The sequence below is a fragment of the Marmota flaviventris genome, chromosome 12 (genome assembly GCF_047511675.1).
Source record: "Marmota flaviventris isolate mMarFla1 chromosome 12, mMarFla1.hap1, whole genome shotgun sequence".
Lineage (NCBI taxonomy): Eukaryota > Metazoa > Chordata > Mammalia > Rodentia > Sciuridae > Marmota > Marmota flaviventris.
Genome location: NC_092509.1, coordinates 35,116,824 through 35,134,271, shown reverse-complemented (window position 1 = coordinate 35,134,271; position 17,448 = coordinate 35,116,824). Strand labels below are relative to the sequence as shown.

General features: G+C 35.0%; 1 protein-coding gene across 1 annotated transcript in view; it reads left to right on the top strand.

Annotated features, from left to right (window-relative positions):
• Positions 1-17,448, top strand: part of Malrd1 (MAM and LDL receptor class A domain containing 1) — a 658,798-nt gene that overhangs the window by 88,215 nt on the left and 553,135 nt on the right. Inside the window, exons 13-14 of the mRNA XM_027928635.2 lie at positions 6,375-6,548; positions 13,849-13,969. Coding sequence (XP_027784436.2) covers positions 6,375-6,548; positions 13,849-13,969 — 295 coding nt within the window. The remainder of the gene's footprint in view (positions 1-6,374; positions 6,549-13,848; positions 13,970-17,448) is intronic.

Below are 17,448 nucleotides of genomic sequence, written 5' to 3'. Positions count from 1 at the left end.
TGATAATGGTTGTTTTCATGGCACAAATGTTCTTCATTATAAAATGATAAAGCAGTGAGATAACCTGAGTTAGGCCCTTTGATGTGATTAAAGCCTTCATTTTGTGAAATTATATGATTTTTTTCTCCTATGCAATCATATCAGACTAATACAGTCAGGGATATTTTTTGAAAGGACTTTAAAAGATCATGAGTTTTCTTCTGAGCTACCTTTCCTAGCGACACAATTTTAGGGTCATTTTGCATGGTATAGAGCCAACACATGGCATCAACATGCACAATTGTTCCTGAAACTACTGCTCGAGATGTGGACTATAATTTAACAGCTTCAAAAGTCACTTTGGCCACTGGTGGAAACTTGGAATTTTTCTTTTTCACTGAAATAGGAGACAGGACAAATAAAACATATGGGGACCAGAAGCTACTATTTCTTATTGATGTTGAAGTACAGTTATTGTTTACAGTTGACTAGGAAATGTATGTAAGATGGGGGATGAATATGGATAATACTGTTCTATTAATCTTCATATTTATATTGTTATTATTAAATATAATATTTTACTTTAAAGACTTTGTAATTAGATACAAGAAGGACAATAGGAAGCTTTTGCTTACAAAGTTAGTTTGTAAGTTTACTGTTTGCCCTTTGTTTTTAATTCTTCAACTTGTTTTGAATGTATTTTAATACGTCAAATAAAAAAATTATAAATTAAAAAAATTGTGTATTAGGAAATCAGAATAAAGATAAATGATACGAGAGATGGGTTGGTTCTCAGAGTAAAGTTTATTGGGACCAGGATACACATGAGAGTACAAGGCAAGGAGATTCTCAAGTGGTTCAGATTCAAGGAAGTTAAAAGAAAAATCCCAAACCAAAAATAATTCTTCCAAGACTCTTCTCTTGAATGCTCAGAATGACAGTAATGTAATCTCTACCTCTGGTTCATCCTGTGTTGCTTCCTTAGCTATTCTGTGCCTCCCCCCTTCTTCAATGCCAGGCTTACAGTGACAACCTCGACACATGACTGCCCTCACAAGACAGAGGTTCCTGAGAGATGCTGATCCACCTTCCAACATGACCTTATTTCCAGATGAATTTTTAGGAGCAACAGGAATCTTTGTTTTCTTTGAACTTTTTTTTATTTATTGTTCTTCTTGTGACTTTAGACCTTCTGACTGTTAAGATTCATAAAAAGATAGATCAGGTCTAGCAAAAAACCAGACCCAGCAAGACAGAAGTCCAGTGTGAACCAGGGATGGTGCTGTTGCTGAGGGTTTGGAATACGGTGGAGGAGGACACGACGATGTGACCGTGGGGCTCTGAGATGGGGAGACCTCGGGACAAGGGTCAGAGTAAAGATGAGGAAAAGGCATTAGACTTGAGGAGGTGAGTTTTGATGGGAGGAGGATCAAAATGAATGAAAAATAGAGAAATAAGAAAAAAATCTTTTTAAACTTCTAAATAATATCCTGGGGCATTTTTCACAGAAGCAAATAGGAAAGCCTCAGAGCTGCTTTGTGGGAGGCGCTAGACCTCAGACCAAAGAGCAGTCATGATGAGAATAGCACAGTCCAATGCAACTACCCTGTTCAGTGACTGGTAAAGTCACCTGTGCCCATGGCCCCTCCTTCTGGAGTAAAATGAATTTTTTTTCTTTCTGGCTTTCTTTCTTGATTTTTGACTTTTCTTTCTTTCTGTGTACAAATAGAATCAGAATGCAATTAAAGAGTTGAAAATAATTTGAGCTTCAGTTTTTCTGATTGGTAACTTAAGGACCTTCTTTGTTGGGAGTCTTTGACCACATTCCAGTCTCTTGAAGGCAGTGATTCAGGGTCTTGAATAGTCACAATGCAAATAAAATGTTCAAACTTTAGTGAAAACCTAAGATAAAATTGGATATTTTTCATTAACATTTTATTTAACTACCTTTTAAAACTTGTTCTAATTAGTTACACAGGATAGTAGAAAGCATTTTGACGCATCATACATAAATGGAGTATAACTTTTCATTCTTCTTGTTGTACATGATATAAAATCACACTGGTCATGTAAAAAAAAAATATATATATATATATGCACACACACACACAGGGTAATAATGTCTGGTTCATTCAACTATTCTTCCAGCCCTTGTACCCTTCTCCTTACCTCTGCCTAATCCAAAGTTCCTCTATCCTTCTCTAGTCTAAGCACACCCTCCTTACTGTGAATTAGCAATCACATATCAGAGAAAACATTTGGCCTTTGGTTTTTTGGGATTGGCTTATTTCACTTAGCATGATATTCTTCTGCTCCATCCATTTACTTGAAAATGCCATAATTTCATTATTCTTTATGGCTGAGTAATACTCCATTGTATGTACATACATCACATTTTTTTTTTTTTATCCTTTCTTCTGAAGGGCATCTAGATTGGTTTCCTAGTTTGGCTATTGTGAATTGAGCTGCTATAAACACTGATGTGGCTTTTTGATGAATCTAGAAAAAAACTTTCATTTCTAAATGGTAAGCAGTAAATCCATTCTGAATAGTTGGCTTGATTTTAACTTACATGCTATATAGTTCTGTTTAATAACATGTCCTGTGATGATGGAAAACTTCCTCTGTTATGTTCCATGTGGCAGTTAGTAGCCACTCCCTATAGTTACTGAGCACATAAGATGTGATTAATATAACTGAGAAACTGAATTTTTCATTTTGTATAATTTAAATTGATTTACATTTAAATAGTCCTACTATCTTCATAGCTTTCTCATTATGCTTATATTTAAGTGTCTCTTTTCTTTTTTAGTTGCTTATAATTTTTACTTATTTTTTATTCTTTTAAGTTATACATGACTCTAGAATCTCTTTTGATATATTTGTATGAGCATGAACTGTATCTTATTCTAATTAGGATCCAGTCTTGTGGATGTACATGATGTTGAGATTCACTGTGGTGTATTCATATATGCACATAGGAAAGTTATGTCAGATTCATTCCACTCTCTTCCTATTCCTATCCCCTTGCCCTTCCCTTCATTCCCCTTTGTCTAATCCACTGAACTCCTTTTCTTTTGTTTATTCTTTCCTCCAAAAGACTCCAAGGTTGCTAAGGACACCTGATGCTCTATGCGTTCCCTGACATTGAGCAGATTTCTTCTCTGTAGATATTTACTTAAGAACCAATACTAAAAGCCCACTTATTCCTTTCTTCTTCCTTCTTAAAAAAAGATATTAATGGAATACCTAGTAAATACAAATTCCTTTAATAGGTTTTGTAAGATATTTAAAAGATGACCCATGGTTTTGAGTTAATTATTTAGAGTCTTAACGATGTAGGACAGAAGTGGCTGGGAACCAGAGGAATTTTCAGGAAGCACGTTTATTGGCTGCAGGATCCAGGGGGGATGTCTCCTAAACATTCTCTGGACCTCAAGTGTAGAAACTCTTTAAACTTTATACCCACTGGGAGGAGGGGTTTGAAGGTTTACATGACAAGTGCTTTTTGTTCCAGTTTTTAAAGACTAGACAGAGGTTTAAAAAGTTTTTTTTTTTTTTTTAAGCCTGTCATTTACAAAAAAAAGGAAACTACAAACCACAAAGCCCTCTGCAGAAGTTTTTGCTGATATGCTATGTAAAAAGCTTTCTGACAAGAAGAGGAACTTATATGCTACAAATATAGTGGGGGTCTTCTGGGTGGGGGTCTCTGGCTGCTTCACTACTATGAGTATGAATTGGACGGAGATTAACCGAGTTTGCACGTTTCATGAATATGTAGGTGAAATCACAGCGATAATAAGTTTTGTTCAATGATTTCATCTTTAACGCTATTAAATTTGAAAAGATTATGGGAGAGTTCTTGGTCTCTAATAAGCTAAAGAAGTTAACTCTCTCTGATACAAATCTGTTAAAAGAGTAAATTAAATATAAGTTCTAAGCTCTTCTTCTGTTGAACGTGGATCCCATTGGCATTTACACTTAGTACAATATTAACATAACTTCACACTGGTGAGGTACTGAGTGACAGTTTGACAGCTTGAAATTCTGACGGGGCCTGCACATCTCTTGTACAACTAGGTTTGAAGTTCTGTTTTGCATATTTACAAGCTGGAAACGTGAAACTTACAGCACAGATCTAAAATTTAATTGCATTTGGGGAACATGCATCCTCTTTTTCCATGGTATTTAATTAAACACTTCCATTTGACTTTACATTTATAATTTATCTGTCAAGATCTGAATTTAGGTGAGCATGGTAATAAAGTCTAAAATGACACAGACAATCAGAAGGAATTTTTGACTCAGTGCTGGCAATTAAGTAGATATTAAAAAAAGAATCCTTGGAGCATAGAATGCTTCATTTTGAAATGAAAACAACAACATTTTGAAACATGTTGTCAAGTTTCATCACAGAAATGGATCCTAACAGTGAAATAAGTTGGGTTGTCTAATACAGTAATATCTGTCCATATAATAGGAGAAGAGCCTACAACAACGAGGAAAAAAAGAATTTAAAATATAACGAAACTGAAAAAGAATCACTTTGAAGCCAATGATAAGGACTCTGTTTCTAAGGAGCTTTGTCTTTGAATTTTGATTTTCATTGAAATAATAGCCTTTGGACTCTATGTGACAATACAAAGAAGAATAAATCGATGCAATGTATCTGAACTTGGTTTCGTGGCAGTCTTGTTGACATATTTTAGAATGAATCATCCAACATCCAGTTGAAATTGAGGCAATTCATTTTTTTTGGGGGGGGTGGGGTACCAGGGATTGAACTCAGGGATACTTGACCATTAGACACTTGACAGGGACACTTGACACTTGAGCCACATCCCCAGGTCTAGTTTTTGTATTTTATTTAGAGACAGGATCTACACTGAGTTGTTTAGTGCCTCACTTTTTGCTGAGGCTGTCTTTGAACTCGCGATCCTCCTGTCTTAGCCTTCCAAGCCACTGGGATTACAAGTGTGCACCACTGCACCTGGCAAGGCAATTCATTGTTGCCTGGCACATTACCAGGCACTTAGCAAGTGGTCAGTCAATATTGGTAGAATAAATGAACACTAAATGCTGTGTTACAGCTATTGTCAGCACTGGACATGATCCTCTCTACTTTCTTCATTATGTGGTTCAGCCATCAAACCTCTAGATTATGCCATCATTGATAGTGAGGAGAAGTGAAATGATCAAGGCTTGTTGGCCTCACAAAAAAAGGCTTTTTTACTTGGCTTGAATTATTGACAAACAGTATCCTGTGAACTCCCAAGTTGCTTGATGATATCACAACAGAGAAGAAATTCCTGAAAAGTATTTAGTACAATTGCTTAGGAAGAATTTTTTTTAATGTTACATAGTTACTTAAGTAGACCTATAAAACAAGTTTTAGAATATTATGTTAAACATTGTGTTATCCTGAAATTCTCTAAAATGTAGGGAAACATTGTATACTAAACACCTGTTTATTTTTTAAAAAATGAAAGCATCTCTGTTTTCTGATTTTAAAATAAAACATGATTTTGGTTTAAAAATCAGATAATATGAAACATTAAAGGACGAAGTTGAAAGACAATATAATTTGATGGCCTAGAGATAATACTGTTTATATTTTGATATATTATCTTTCTCTCGCTTCCATCTATCTATTTTTCTTTCTCATCCTTTCTTTTCTGGGGATCAAACCCAGGACAAGTATGTGTTCTATCCCTGAGCTCCAACCCTGCATTCCCAGCTCTAAGTATATATTTTCATACTACATCTATTCATTTTTTTTTCATAGAAGAATATTATTGTGTAGATTATCCCATTTCAGCAATATAATTTTTTTCATTTTTAATGACTGCATATAATTATATGATGTTTAAAAAAATAAACTAAAAGACTGATATTTTAAGCAGAAAGTAAGCCATTCATCATTGATTACTTTAGGAAGCAATTTTCCAAGAAAACTTTTTCTTGGTGTTTCAAACAGCAAAAAAGAATGTATGGCGACACCTGATTTTGTAACACTTTTTAATAAACTTTCATTCTTACCAAATTTACAAGAGGCAAGAGAGAAGCATCCTGGGAAACTTCACTGGAAGCAAAGTGGTGCTACCCGTGACTGTGTGACATGTATTTACAAGTATATCTGCAAACCAGTGTTGGTAGTATGCTAGTGTCCCAGGTATATAGACCCTTCTCCAGAATGTGTTAAAAATAGTAGTGTAGATGCCTTGATTCTTAAGGGAGAAATACAAAGAATGACATTGTCTGGGGTTGCACACTTGGAGGAAGGGAAAAGTAAAAAAAAAAAAAAAAAAATCATATTTTTGGCTGTTTTAAATTATAGAAAACTATGAGAGCTAGGTAAATGGAATATTTATATCATTCTAAACATTTTTCAACAGGTACGGTTTTGGTATCATTTATCTGAGCATTCATATCTCTCAGTCTTTACAAGAACATCGCTGGATGGAGATTTGCAAAAGCAAGGTGAAATGGTTGGATTCTCTGAATCTCAGTGGAGTCAAGCAAAAATCGATCTCTCTGCAAAAGCTGGTGAATCTAGACTGCCTTTTCAGGTAAGCACTTAAAAAATTAATACAGCTCAGCTAAAGATACTTCAGTTAATCAGTCAGCCAATAGGATAACATACATTTACCATGAGTTTATTGACTATTAATAAAGCAAGTTCCTTCATGATCAGTGATGAATTGAGGCTATTTTTGATTTAAGTGTTCAAGACGTATGTGTGGAACAGTAATAAAAATGGAGATAAACATTCAATAGGGTGCCAGATAGAAGAGTAATTTAAAAGGATTTTTTTTTCCTAAGTGGAGATGGTGAATTATAGGAAGTAGTGGGAAAAAAAAAATATCTGACTTGAGCTGTACTGACATTTTAATCTTATTACCTCATTTTCTCCTGTCCATTAACATTGAGGATTTTTATCCACCTCTGATGGTATTGTCTTGGTTGATAATCAAAGAAGGCAAGTGCAGCTTCATAAATGGATGCTCCAATTTTTGCCCTCCTGGGCATGAATCACTTGTAGGTGATATTTGAAAAGAGCAGTTTTAGAACGTAGATCAGATGGTGGAACATATTGGAAAACACCCTACCTTTGGAGTGAGAGGATCCATGTGCCAGTCTCTGCTCCAACTTTTTAGCCTATGTTCAAATATTATCTTCAAGCCCTCTATTTCCTAATCTCTGAGAATCACAGTGATGATAAAAGCAACACTTCAGGAGAGTCTGAGTAGTAAAGAGAGTGTAGGTAAGATGGGTTCTGTGGCACATACACTTTGGAGACTGGGGTTCACGCCCCAGTGTAGGATCACTGGGAAATTTCTTAAACCCTCTGTCTTTTTATCACTATAGGCTAGGAACATGAGTGTTGTGGTTTTAGAGTCCCTGATAAATAACCTACCTCATGTGGTCCTCATTTCTGAACCAATTAAGATAAAAGTAGAAGTCAAGCCAAGAACAAAATATTTTGGAGCAGAATCTCCAAAAATACTTAAATCTTTAACATTTGCAGCCACGTATATAAAATAATCCCTGACATTACAACAAATAGATTTACCCACAGAGCAAGACTCTGCTAGAGAAACATAGGACACTCCCTCTAGGGGAAGCCTTTTATCATTAGCGGGGAGGAATAGAGGCTGCCTCCCAAAGGGGGATGTTGAAAGGAAGAGGAGGATGAGTGGAGCATGCCCAGTGTGTTCTTCTAACATCACCAGTCACGCATATCTTGATCCTCCCCTGGGAAAGACTAAGAAGTAACAGCAGTGTCACTGCAGGGAACTTTTTCCTGATGGAATCAGAGGAATATGAAATAAGCATCAGCTCATATGAGTGGTCTCTACTTCATAGAATTGCTGTAGGATTGAATGTTTTTTTGTGTGAGAAGCATATAGAAGAGACTGGCATGGAGTGAGCTCACACAAGTCAGCTATTGTTGTTGCTATGGTAATTACTTGTATGTTGTCTGGGAACAGTAGGTACTAAATTAATGATAATATTCTATTTCATTTTGAAAACAAATCTCCTCCTGGCCAGAACTCTAGTCAACTCGATCATTAGAGGCTTTTGCACTCCAAGAAGTTATACAAATTTTTCCCCTGATCTTCAAACATCAATTTATAATTTGATCCCCACATTTCATGGACAAAACCACCTTTGGTAGCTTTTTATTGGGAAGCACTGGATACAAAGGCCGGTCACATGCTTATCTCCACATCCATCTTCGTAGTATGGGACAGGATGGGAAAAATCAGAACAACTGGACCTCTTGTCTCGTATATTTGTATTATCTATATAATGGTTTTCACTGTGGTTCTTTTTGGTTAGAATGAAACCAAGATCTATCAGACTTTATCCTCAACCCATTGAGAAGAAAACAGAATGTCCTTTGCCAGGACTAGTTATTTGGTAAACCGGATTATTTGAACTGTGTGCCATTTCTTTCCACCCAGTGGAAGTTCTCATTGATCCATTATTATTATTATTGAAGAGTTTCTCGTACTGTAGTTTTCTCTCTTTCATATTTCTTTGTTTGGAGTTTCAGTTGGGGTTTTGCTTTACCTTTCATATTGAGATAATTCCTTATCATGGGAGGGTGTGTTCCTTATCATGGGAGGTGAAATGGCCAGTGGTTGGGGGAGATGCTCTTATGGGATGGCTGTTTGGTTTCTGACTCAGCACTGTTTGCTGCTGCTCCTCTCTGGGTTCCCTCCTGGTAACTCAGCACCACACCACGTGTTGGTTTTTCTCTCTAATCTGCTTTGATGCTGAGTTAATGCTGGGCCTCACACATGTTTAATTAACTTCAGAGAAGGTAGAGTTTTCCTCTGTGCCTGCCCTCCTCCTCCTCCTTTTATCTTGTTAGGAAGTGACTCTCTACAGCACATGTTTGTTTTACAAACTACAAACAAGTAAAAATATATATGTAAGAAAAATTTCCCCATCAAATTTTACCCTTGTAGGTCTACAATCTCTAGTCGGCAATTTAGACAATTAAATTTGGAAAGCAATAAGTTTTTGAAAAACAAATTGCGAGGCAAAACCTAACCTGACCTAAATCAATGTGAGGTCTTTTGGCAGTTTATTTAATCATGGGTTTGATTACAATGTTGTTCCCCATCGTCCTGAGGATATCATGTAATAAACACTACCAGTGTTATATCAACATCTAGCTCTGAACTATACAAATCACAAAACCTACCTGGTCACAAACTCTTTAGATAAAGAATTGTGGAAATGCATTGCATTTTTTTTTTTTTTTTATGAAGCAGTCCAGATTTCACACACACATACATGCACACGTATGTTTCATCAATATACACAGAAATTCACACATGGTATTATTTATTACATTAACATGATGTACATATTGTAAATATTTCCAACTGGCACTAAATACAGAGAGAAATGAATGCACGCGTACTCACACCTCAGAATTTACTGATGGCAATGTGTTTATGTTTGCCTATGAAGATGTAGCTTTTGTTGTCTTTGTATCAATTTCCAGCCCATTTCTTGTCCTCTGCAGGAAAAACAAATGCTGATAGTATGTTGGATTTAACTGAATTTCTTCAAACATATTTTTTAAAAGCATGAAAATGTTCATGAAGATTCTAGCTAGGTGCAGTTCTACATCATTCTTTTATCAACAACAAATAGAAATAATATTATACCTACAAATATTCCATCTAAGGTTTAAATATTTCAAGTATTTAAATTTAGTCTTCTTGGAACAAGGTGAGGATTTGGGCACTTTAAGTTAGTGGGCTGCATGGTTTAAGGGTGACCTTAGTCATTGTCTAGCCATCAGTTGAATGTAACTAAGTGCTGAATATATTTATACAGTGTAATCCAATCCAATCCAAATATTGGAAAGAAAAAAGGTATTGTACTCTGTGACCTCTGTGTTCCCTTTAGCCATGAAATTCAGATTCAGTGTGGTTCTTTTGATGTCAATTGTAGACCATAACAGAATACAAATTGCTTTGAGTTTCTTAGGAAATAAGCACCCCCAGTTGGTAGGACATTTATTCTTCCTGCTGACAAAGGATTAGTCTGTTTTTTGTTGTTGTTAAGAACATTGCATTAACATTTTGATATTCTCTCAATTACCTTAATGGGCTTTATTGGAAGAATTCATGTGAAATAGTTAATAGTATTCTTTCTATTCTGTTTTAACTTGGTCTGCTCATTTGCTGTATTAAGCTTTTCAAGTGAATACTTTAACTTAATTTTTCATTTTCTTTTTTCCCCTAACTACTGCTATTTTCAACATGTTTGTGTTGGCCTATGAAGATGCAGCTTTTGTCTTCTTTGTATCATTTTTTTTTCCAGGACTGGTAATTGAACCCAGGGTTCTGCACATTCTAGTCAGACATTTTACTGACTACATTCCTAGTTATTTTAATCATTTTTTTTTTTTAAATTTTGAGACAGAGTCTCTGTAAATTGCCCAGGCTGGCCTTGAACTTGTGATCCTCCTGCCTCAGCCTCCTGAGTAATTGGAATTCTCAGCACATGTCACCACACCTGCTTTCTCAGTTTTAATATCTAAAGGGCCACTTTTTCTGAGTACCACCCATTGATTTCAAGTTGGTCTATCTTCTGCTAGTTCCTATTTAAACATATCATATCTTAGATATCATCTTAAGATGTCTCTGTGAATTTTTCCACAATGACTAATACCATATTTGCCCTTTATTTTAGTCAATGAGATAAATCAATAACAATTTCCTGACACTATTTGAAGATTCAGTGAAGGGTAAGATTTATAATGCTAAAGTAGAAGCTGACCTAGTTTCTATAAAATTGATATGCCCTCAGCCTTCTTTGTCTAAGGTTTTCTTCAATCTTGTTATGCTGGCTAGCTCTGTTTCACACCATCTCTGGATGACCAGTTATCTCTTTATTTTATTGTAGAAATGCAGTTACACTCTCATCAGCGTAATCATTATTGGCTCAGGTTACATATTTTTCTTAATAGATATCTGACTTTCAATCAATTACTTCCATTCTCTAAACTCCTTTATCTTTCACTTACACACAAGGACAAGCTGGATGCAGTAGCACACACCAATCCCAATGATTCAAGAGGCTGAGGCAGGAGGATCTCAGGTTCAAGGCCAGATTCAGCAACTGAGCAAGGCCCCAAGCAACTTGGCAAGATTCTGTCTCAAAATTTTTAAAAAAGACTGGGGATGTAATTCAGTGGTAATGTACCCCTGAGTTCAATGCCCAGTACCAACCAACCAACCAACCAATAAATAAATAAATAATAACAGTTTTGTGAAGATAGAACCATTTTCACAAGATTAAAAGAAGTGCATGTGCCTTGTATAGAATAACAGCTGAATGAAAGTTGGCTATTGTTCATATTGTGATAACATCATCATTCTTCAATTGCTATAGGGGTTATAGATGACATCAGTATGTCCTAGGACTGTGAAGCTTCTAATTTCTGTCTACTTCTCAGTATATTCCCCTTTTTCTTAGATTCATATTTATTTTCCTGTTCTTTTATAAGACAAGATATATAAATATACTAGTTGAATCTTTTCTGGGAAAGCTTCTTCCAGTTTTGCAGATGTACAAATAAAATCACTTGATCATGAAATATTTATGAGTTGTTGTGGTTTGTGAAAGCAAGAAATCATTTTGCTTTTTTTAGACAGTTAAATAATTGGATAAAACAAAAATTAAGTTCCTGAAAGATCGCTTTAAAAGGGAAACACAGTTTCATTTAGTTTGAAATTGAGATTCTCAAATTACCTTGAAAATCTTATATAAAATGAAGTGTTTACTTTTTCTGCATCTATGGTTGAAACATCTCTTCCAAACAACCTCTTTCTCACTTATTGTTCACTGATATCATAGTTCCCAAAGATAATTGCCTTTGGTCACAACTCAAAAGGATCAGGTTGGTTAAAATAAGCAAGAAAAAGTAGGAATAGCCAAGGTGATTTTGGAATCACAAGACGATGATTATTTATAGCTATACATTTGTAAGAGTTAACAGCCATTTTTCTTTCAAAACTTTGATTATTTAAATTAATGGTGAAATTATAACCTGTCAGTATGTTTTTTTAGTGGGAAGTGTGTCCAAAGTCTATCTCACCATTTATTTATGGATTTGCTTTTGTTTCTAGTCATTTGCTATCAAAGCCAACATTGAAGCAAACTTCTCTGCAGAGAATTTTCTGTTTATACCTCTGAGTATCTGGGACAAATGCTGAGAAACGGGCTGAAATGTTTGCAGTCTGGGCTATTTATTTTTTGAATCAATGCTTGGGCTTTGCCAACTCATACAATTGATCCTTTTAATCTGTTATCCAATTAAGTGGTTATTCTCTTAAAATCCTATACCCCTGAAAGTACCCAATTAGTTTTCTAAACACACCCAGCACTTTCATATCTCCTTGCTTTTGCTTGGGCTGTTACCTCAGTTCCTTGAGGAAAAATCTTCAACTATTATAACTGAGGCTTAGTATTACCTCTCCACCATTCCCCCACGCCTCCCCATATTCTTGGCAGAAACATTAGAGTGTTTTTCTTTGCTTCTCTTAGTGTCTTATACTGAACTCCTCTACAGCACTTACAGTTGTTAACTTATTATGCCAAGTGTAGGAGAGAAAAGTAATACCTTCCCTTGTCCATCACAAGGATCCTAGTTGGTATCTTTATAACAAAAGACAGATTAACAACAGAAAAAGAAAACATTAAGCTTTATTTGACATGGGCCTCTAGAAATAAAGACCCAGGTAAAATTTACTATATTTTTTATGTTTAGGTTCAGTGAAGAATGGAAAATTACAAAGAAGTTGGATGGGATAAAAAAAAAAAAGTATGATCTAGTGATAATAAATTGGAGGGAATAGAGCAAGGCCTCTTTGTTTGATTCTCTTGACCTCTCTGTGTGGGACTCCATTTCTCTAGGTGTGGGACAGTACTATTTTCACGTGGGGGTCTTTTATAAGAAGAGAAGTGGATCATAGAGTTCCTTTTTCATCTACTCTTCCACAGTAAGGCAAGGGAAGGGCAGAGTGACCTCCATGGTGCTGCATTTTGGGGTAGTATCTCCTGAGCCCCAACACAAGCAAATTGATAAGATGGAGATGGACCTACCAGCTGTGTCTGGACTGAGGGTCTGCCACTCAGGTCCTTGGGCTCCAGAAATAATTTGTTTTTTGTTTTCTCTCTCCCTCATTTCTTCTTTCCTAATTTTTTTTTTTTTTGTGGGAGAATAACATAATAATGTGAGTGATTAACAAGAAGAAAACAAATTATATCAGCAATTATTCAGAGTGTTAGAATAAATTAAACTTAAATAGTTGCTTCTGAGTGCTTTAGCAAATGAATATGATTAACCACTGTATGTGGTTATTGATTGTGTGCTTTACTACACTAAGTATGTTTCTGTATATGTATACATAATATATACTCATATTTAAATATTCTGATATGTAAATGAATCACTAACTCCAGCAGACCCATTACAAATGAATTCCTATCTCAATTAAATTGAGTTGTAAAACCTCATAGTTGATTACCCCAAAGAGCTCATTTTAAATGCATATGACTCTTAATGGCTCCAATGGAAGAGAGTCCTTCACTCCTGATAAATGTTACGACTTTTAATTGAAACCAGGTTAGGTAAGGTATTAAGGTTATATAAGATGCTGGTGAAGGAGTTATGACATAATAAAATTATAATTTAAATATTCTGGTCAAAATGATTTTCTAAAATTAGATTGGAAGATGGGATGGGCAAATGAATTCCTTTCTACAAGGAAATATGATTGTAAGTCTTTACCTTCATGATGTATTTTTACTAATTTTAGTTTTCTGTGCTTATAGTTAATTTTAGAAGCCACTGTTTTGTCATCAAATGCTTCTGTTGCTATAGATGACATCAGTGTATCCCAGGAATGTGAAGTTTCACATAAGTCACTCCCAGGGGGCAGCATACAAAATAAAGGTAAGTTTTCTCTTGTGATTATTGAAATTTTAAGCATAGAATTCAATAGGCCTCCTTGATATCAAAATATTAAATATGTTAGAGTCAATAATACTTAATACAGGATGTATAGTATATTGTATGTCTTTAACACTTAAAACATACATTTTGTAAAAGAAGGAAACATTATATCACTGTCTACTACTTAAATCTCTTTTAATACTATAGAAGGCTAATAATATAGATTCTAATCTTATAGCTAAAATTGTCACATGAAGATTTTTAATTATTAAAATTATGAAGAATTATAATTATTTTGCATGTTTTAAAGATACTCCTATAAAAATTCACTTTTCCATTAATTGTATTTTGTACTTTAAATGAACCTGTAATGAAATTCGTATTTCAAAATCTCCCAGGTATTTAAATAAATGGCTTAAAGCCAGCCAAAATCTTAAAACTTGACCCTAAAATTCTGTGCTGTATTCAAAACATAATATTTTCAAATAGCAGATAGAATTTGGCTAATTCTTTAATTTTTTTTTTTTTTTGTTTTTTTGGTAAAGAATTTCAATTAAGGGAAAGAAAGACTGTCATTAAAGAAAATGGGTCCAAAATAGTCAGATAGGTATTTGGACATTCAATTTTTATTTAGATTCTGGGAGTACACTGTGTCTCCAGTAACTTTGTAATTCTAATACTAATTGATGTTTCTCTCTGACCATCTCTGCCCCTGGGGCTTAATAAGGATGTGGCTTGAAAGTTGTCCCACTACATTTCTCTTTATCCCTATAAGCAGAAATATTTGCATGTGAAAATCAGGCAGGTTGTGTTAAACAGTAAGTTATGTTTCCTTAAACAACCTACTTAGTGAGTGGAAGGATTGTGTGCTTACAGGAGCTAAGGACACTGATGAGGAAAGACAGCGCAAAATTCTGTTTTGAGACCTGGGTTAGAGAAGCTTTTTAAAATTTTTACTTTAAAAAAACTTTTTGTACAAATTTATAGGGAGCAGTGGTAAAATTTGATAGATGTATATAGTGTATAGGATCCAATCTGCATAGTTAACATTTCCCTATCTTTTTAAAGAATTTTTGCTTAACAACTTAGAATTCTATCTGCATGATACAATTGCAGCATTTCAATCCACATATACAATATGTGCTGATCAAATCAGGGTAATTAATGTTTCTATCTCCTAACCATTAATTTGTGTTTGGAGACTTCAAGCTACTCTCTTTTTGTAATTCATAGAATTTATCAGTTTATTGTGAATGATAGTCACCCCACAGTGCCATAGATCATCAGAATTTACTAATTTGAATTTTGGTGCTGATTATCTAACCTTTCTCTATGCTCCTCACTCTCACCATTCTCAGTCCCTAGTCATTATTGTTATATATTTTGATCAACTATTTTTAAAATCCTCATATGAGGATAACTGTACAGCATTTATCTTTCTGTATCTGGAATAGTTCATTTAACATATTGACTTCCAGTTTAATCCATTTTTCTGCAAATAGGATGTCATTCTTTTTTATGGATGAAAAGTATTTTATTGTGTATATATACCACATTTTCTTTGTTCATGTATACATTGATGGGTAGGATGATTTCAAAATTTAGCAATTATGAATAGTGTTTATAATTAAAGCTCCTTAATTAAATGCATATTTCATAGGTTATAGAATCCTGTGTGATACCTTGTATTAATGTGCATTTACTTTGTTCAAAATATATATCCTACATGCACAGAAAACCTTTCTGAGCTTTGTGCATATATGTGGCTTTGATAGATACCAGAGAATGCAAAGAAGCAGATGTAATGATTTGCTTAAGGATATGAGTTTTAAAGGGTCAATCAGCATTACCTTGTTTCTATGTTCAACAAAAAAAATTTCATTTTTCTGATCAAATACTACATCATCAGAATGGGAATGATGGAAAGGCATTCAACTGGTGTTGAAGAGTGTAACTGAAAGTGTGGGAAGCATGATGGTATGATAAGTACCTTTCCTCACCCAACTTAAGGATCACAGCCTGCACTACTATAACAAAAGAAAGCTAATGAGAGAAACATAAAAGTTTTTTTAATTAGTTTTATGTGATATGGTAGCCTTCAGAAAGAAAAACCCAAAGACCTAGCTTTCTATTTTTATGCTTAAGTTTGATGTAGAATTGACAGCCTTGTAACAATGTGACTGGACAAAAGAGTATGATCCCATGGTAATGGGTTATATAATTGGGGGGGGCAAAGTAAGACTCATCTCTTTAGTTTTTTTTTAAAAAATATATCTATTTACTTATCAATGAACCTTTATTTTATTCATTTACATGTGGTGCTGAGAATCAAACCCAGTGCCTCACACATGATGGGCAAGTGCTCTACCACTGAGCCACCACCCCACCCCCTATTTAGGATCTTTTGGCCACTCTGTAGCATTTCTTCCCCTGGTTATCAGGTAGGGTCTCTGGAGGGAGGGTTTTATGACCTACATTCAGAAAAGACCTGAGTCACCTTCTTGTCTCTGATGCCTTCTTAGTATTCTTGAATTTAAAGTAGTTTGGGGTATCATTTTCCGAGTTCTGACAAGCCAAAGTGTGGGTAAAAATTTTAAGTAATAACTAAAGCTGACCTTGGCCTATTTCTAAGAGGACTTGTTCTTGCTTATGGGACACCTCTTCTTAAACTAACTTAGAATGCACTCATGTGTATGTCACACCAAACATCAAATCAGTTGGGTAGAGTGTAAATGTAATTAGACCCAAATTGCATGAATTTTTCCCGAATAATTAATGATTTTACAAATAAGAAAATATCTTACCCTTTTTGCAAATATGACCAATAGGCAATTGTAGTATCTCCATTTTGAAATTTAGAGACTGGGAAGGGATAATTTAAAATGTCCTGGTCCAACAGACAGTTCATTGTTATATCTGTGGGGGAGAACAGCCTGAGACCTCCCCAGACCCTGTCCTGGAACAAAAGCTATTGAAGGCCTTACCTGGCCTAGGGATGGCTTCTCCACTTCCAAACTGGCTTTGAGCAGCAGCCTCGAATTTATACTGGAAGCAGGACACCCATGATAGAACCAGCAAGGGGTCCTATGATCTGGCTTCTTATCAAGCTGCTTCACTTTCAGTCTATTTAAAAACTAGTGCTGCTGAAATAGTTATGACTTCCATTCAGTGGTTGAAAGGGGAGGAAAGGTTTTTATCCTCTTGATCTCTATTGGAAGCTGGATTTGCATCACGAGAGAACACGATTTGTATTTCATCCAGTAAGGTCTGTGATTTTTACACCTGAGTGCCCTAATAGAGTTGGTGAAGCCAATTATGAGTGAAATCACTGACTCATTCAACTGATATTTATGTGTACATATTTGCTTTCTGAATGTAAATGCATACTGCTCAAATGAGTGTTGTTTAATGAAGATAGTCAGAACTGAAACAACTACAGGATGCAAATGCCAACCAAAGGATGCCAGGGAGAGCAAACC